The sequence below is a fragment of the Prunus avium genome, chromosome 1 (genome assembly GCF_965620075.1).
Source record: "Prunus avium chromosome 1, drPruAviu1.hap1.1, whole genome shotgun sequence".
Taxonomy (NCBI): domain Eukaryota; kingdom Viridiplantae; phylum Streptophyta; class Magnoliopsida; order Rosales; family Rosaceae; genus Prunus; species Prunus avium.
Window position 1 is genome coordinate 36,392,930 of NC_142284.1, and position 5,119 is coordinate 36,398,048.

General features: G+C 36.6%; 1 protein-coding gene and 1 non-coding gene across 2 annotated transcripts; both read left to right on the top strand.

Moving 5' to 3' along the window:
- The first annotated feature begins 370 nt into the window (after nt 1-370).
- Nucleotides 371-450, top strand: TRNAL-UAG (transfer RNA leucine (anticodon UAG)). The gene has a single exon. It is a non-coding gene; the product is annotated as a tRNA-Leu (tRNA).
- Nucleotides 451-1,735: 1,285 nt separating this feature from the next.
- LOC110745101 (uncharacterized) lies at nt 1,736-2,900 on the top strand. Its single transcript, XM_021945178.2, has 2 exons — nt 1,736-1,929; nt 2,588-2,900. Exons 1-2 carry the CDS (start codon nt 1,792-1,794, stop codon nt 2,687-2,689), a joined length of 240 nt encoding a protein of 79 aa, XP_021800870.1. The 5' UTR covers nt 1,736-1,791; the 3' UTR covers nt 2,690-2,900.
- The last annotated feature ends 2,219 nt before the right edge of the window (nt 2,901-5,119 follow it).

Here is a 5,119-nt window from a genome sequence, read left to right on the forward strand (position 1 = left end):
GTGGCCCAAATGTCTCTAAAGTTGGGTATGAACTTGAAAATGACCTTATAGTTTGGGGGGTTTTATTTAATTTTTCCTTTAAAAAAAATGATAGAAATTGAGAATTGCCCTTGAATTGCTTTAAATTGAAACCACATGGACAAAAATGACCAAATTGAAACCACATAAACCTTAATGATAAATGTGATAAGCTATAGGGACCAAAAGTTACGTTTTGTCCATTTAAAATGACAATAAAGTCCATGGATCTGAATGAAGCCCAAGAGACCAGTGAGTCGAACCCAAGCCCATAACAATCTTGAAACGTGTGTTCCTATAACGTGGTTACATTACTGATATTTACAAAGTTAGGAAAAACACTTACCAGTAAGACGGTTTGGCCGAGTGGTCTAAGGCGCCAGATTTAGGCTCTGGTCCGAAAGGGCGTGGGTTCAAATCCCACAGCCGTCATAACTTTTTTGGTTTTTATCTGGTTATATTGTTCATTAGACGACCAAACAGGAAAGCCCTCGAATAAATTGAACTCCAGCAACAGCAAATTTATTTTTTTCCCCAAAAAATATATTGAACTGAATGCTTAGAATTTTATCTCAAGACTGTATGTAATAAGCTAACAGTGTCCATGTATGAGCAGTACAAGTAGGTGTGATTTATGCTTTTTTGTTTTTGTTGGTAAAAAATATCTTTGTTATTATAAAGCCAAACTCTTCTTAAGCTTAAATAATATTTTAAAAGGGCAGAGGTTAACGGGTTCTAGTCTAGTGAAAAATGGTCTTCACTTGCAGACCAGGGGCGGATCCAACATAAGATCAGTGTGGTCTCAGGCCCCTCCCCCCAAAATTTTTACCTCTTCTATTTTAATATTATGATATATTATATTTTTATCTCTTTATATATGATATATAATATTATAATATATTATATTAGTTTTAGGATATTTACCCTAAAATAAAATAATATATTAGGCTTTTTGTCTACAAATTAATCATAAAATTTATTGATCTCTCTTTCTACTAATTTCCCTTAACTCTTCTAGGTTAGTTTTATGATGATTGCACTAAAAACTCCTAAAATTTTAACTTTTCTTTCTCTTCCTCTTTTGTGTAAAGCTTTGTGAATTTCTTATTTTCCTCTTATTTTTTTCATGTATGAGTTGAGTACCTTAGTATTGTGATTTATGAATTATTATTTTTTTCTATTTCTTCTCTTTGTTGGAATATAAATTATCAAATTTTAAGTCTTTAATAGTGTAGATGATGAAATTAGTATTTAACCAATTTGAAAAATGAAATTCATGACAATTATGAAGAGAAGACAAGTTTTATTAAGGACCCCCTTTCATGTGAAATCCTGGCTCTGTCATTACTTGCAGACCAGTAGTCTCAAATTCGAACCCTTATGACACCTTGGTCATGTGTGTGAGAAAATCCCTCTCTCCTAATATCACTTGTATATAAAAATTTTTAAAAAATAAATGAAGGTAGAGAAGTGGAAAACTTAAGTAAATATAATAAAAGAAGTTTGAAAATGAAAAATAATGCGCGCATTCCACAAACATGTTAGAAGCAAGAAAGAAGAAAAAAAAAACCAAAAATACAAACAAATGAGAGATTGTCAAATGAGCTAAATGGGCTAGATTGGTCTAGAGATTTGGGCTCAACCCATATTATTTTCCAAGTGCTGTGGTCCCTGAAGCCCACACTATGTACTAACCCAACCAATCCAATAGAGACAAAAGAGACGGCAAAAAAAGAGAGCGAGCGTGAGAGAAACAGAGAGAGAGAGAGAGAGATGGCGGGTGCGTTTTGGGGGACGCGAGTGCTGGAGATAGTGAAGAAGCACGACTCTGGAGGTCTATTGTGGAAGAGAATAAAGCTGACCACCACCCGTAAAGCCAACGCGAAGAAGCGCCTCCTCCGTGTTTGGCAGGTTCTCTTCTCTCCCTTTAGTTAATAATACCATTTCTGATTTCTCAGTCTCTGATTAGGGTTTAGGGTTTAGGGTTTTAGTAATACCGCCGATGTCGGAGCTATTTACTTGCTTGAAATCGGAATATTTGATTTTAAAAGTTATGGGTTACGTAATTAGAGGCCACTGGCCAGGCAGTAGAATCCGCCATTGTTTTGTGGATGTGTCTTGTGCTTGAAAGTCGTAATGTGCATAAACCCCAGCATATGCTGAAGTGCTCTTGAGTTTTGGCAATTGAAAAATGAGATTCCCGGTTGGGTTTTCTCAAGCATACTTTTGAGAGAAAAATTACAGGAAAAAGGATTAAGCTTGATCTTGATAGATGGCCATACAGCATTGCCTTGGATGGAAGAAATGCTTTCCTATCATCTTGTGATCATAATTTATGGTCAATTAACAAGGCCTATTAGGTGAAATGCCCTATGAAGGAAACTATGTGAGATATTTGTAAAAAAAGTTTGATTTTTTTTGTAGTTTGATGGAAGATAGGTACAAGGCTATGTTGATTTGTACTTGTACACTCCGAAATCTTTGTTGGGATTTATATGTTGTGTTACACACTTTGAAGATCCTCTATTTAACTGATATTGAACTTCTGGAAATGCCCCTTTTCTTGCAGAATGAGGCTGTTCTGAGGGCATGTGCAGAAACACCCACTTCACAATCATCAGGAGCTGCTGCCAGTGGAGTCTGTGAGAAAGATAGCACAAGTAGCCAATAATGAGGTAGAATGCTAGGCAAACTTGGAGGTGTTCGTTTGGTCATTCGCGGGCCTCTAAATATCAACCATTTGTTATAACCTTCAAATGAATACTATCCTGAACCTCCATTTTGATCTTTCTATTTCTAGAGTTGAGGATTATGTACGGAAGCTTTTAAGTCATTGACTAAATACGATTATAATCATTTGTCACCGGGACAACTCTGATGAATTTTGATGGTTATTCCAAAATTGCTTGCTGCCGATGTGCATCTCAAACCTGAAGCTTATTGGTTTTATGGTATTGTTGTTGCTCCGTAGGATTGTGTCTCTGAGAACATCATTCAGTAGAGTCAATGCCAGCCACATCTGAGTCTAAAGCAGAATAGGATTGCATATTTGATAGTAGGATAGTAGGCCTTAAGCTGAGATTGGCTGTTGGGGTTTCAGCACATCTTAAGTTATGTTGCTTTTAAATCTCATCTTATCGCTATTTTCCTTATGGCGGAAATATCTCTAGCTCTGTTGTAATATTTACTTCCAAGTATTGTTTGAAAAGTCTCTTCTAGAGGGAATCTTTGCGCTTCCAAATTCTCATACACATGATAATACTGAATTTTGTCACAGGATGATGCGTGGTCCATGTTTTATTTATAAGAAAACGGGGTTGGGAAGAAATGTGGACACAAAATCCGCGGAAATAATGGTTGAAAACTTCCTATCCAGCCCCCTTGTTATGTTGTCATAAGACTGATTTTGACATTAAACAAGTTGGTAAATGAGTCTATTTTCGTTTCTGCATATGTCGCTATTATCTCACAGAATATCAACAGGGATACTCCAAAGCCAATCAGTGAGATGAATTTATAGTTTTGCACGCAACCATGATGCCCATTACATGTGCGGCTTCTGGGAAAAAATCTTATGTGCGTTCAGCTCATGTGTAGTGTCTTGTCTTTTTAGGAGGACTTATTGCTGCAAGGAAATTTGAGATTTTGACAAGTTAATGCATCTGTGGGATGTTGAAATGTCTCACTTTTCTGCTGCCAAAAGGAAGCAAATTCATAATCTTACTCCATATTTTGGCACTTTACAGAAGCCCCAAAAAATAAAAAGGTACCTGCTAGTACAGGGGAAAAGGCAAGAAACTACTCAATTCATGATGCAGGAGGGTTGTTGCCGTCCCATATTATCTGTCAATGAGCTCAGCACTCTAAAGTCCTTCAATGCTGAGGCAACCTCTTGGATTTAATTCAACTGAGCACACAGTTCACATCTTGTGCAATAGTAGTTGGTATTTAGCTTTTAAATCGGTTGATGGTGAGCTGTGGCAAATGGCTGCCGTGTTGGGAGGTATTTCCTTTTGCCCAAGGGCACCTACCCACTTGTTAAGTGCATCAATGATCAATATTTTAAACAAGGAAAGAAAAACATAAAAAACAATCTTCACCCTCTCCCTCACGAGATTCTCTCAGGCTTTGGATACCTTTTGGTTGTGTGTTGTAGATGTAATTAGGTTTCTTCTTTTTTTAATATAGTTTTTACCATTCACCACCCCATCATATTCATGACACTTGGACGTAAATTATGCTAGTTAATTACGGTAGTGAGAGATTCTCCATTATAATAAATTAAAAGGTCCACCCACATTAATTTAATTTAAATGTGAGAGATTAATATTTTGATTTGACCATGCCATTAAGAGTGGTTTAAAAATTGGACATGTCCCTGTTGCATAGATACGAAGCAACCCTTTCAAAATTTCTCCAAAAACCCAAAAAAAACATATAAAAGTGGTTGGTTTTCGGAACTGGTCAACATACACAATTTCATAATACATTCCCTGTCTGTTTGGTAATGCTTCCAAAATGTCACAAATGCCCCTCCGTGACACAAACTCAAATTGCCCTTCTAGTGTTTCTTTCTTTTATGTGATTGACCTAATCAGTTTAGCTCTAGTGTGTGGTCTACCATGACGGGCTACCCACGTGATTGACAATTCCAGAACCCAAGTCAGCAATCCACAATCCAATCCAATCCAATCCCATCCCTCTCTCTCCCTCTCTTACATACACACAAATTTCTTCTTCTTTGTTTTTTTTTTTTGGGTTCTGTCATGAAAATGAAATTAATATATAGAAAAAGTGACGTGAAGAACTCCAAAAGCCCTAGGTGATTCTAAACCACTGTCACAAGAAACTCTGGTCGGCATATTTTATTTTCCCTTATCTATTAATTTTATTTTTGTTTTTTCCCATCTGTTTATAGCAATAGCATGTCAAATTAATCAGACTGATAATCAAGGACATACTATCATGCCGTCCTTTGTCCACCTGATGTCCACTTGGCACTCTCTCATGGGTTTCCAAACCTATCCACCCTATGATCTCATCCTCCCATGTCTGTATAGGACGACAACCTACCTTGTAGGTTTTGTTCCATCATATTTTA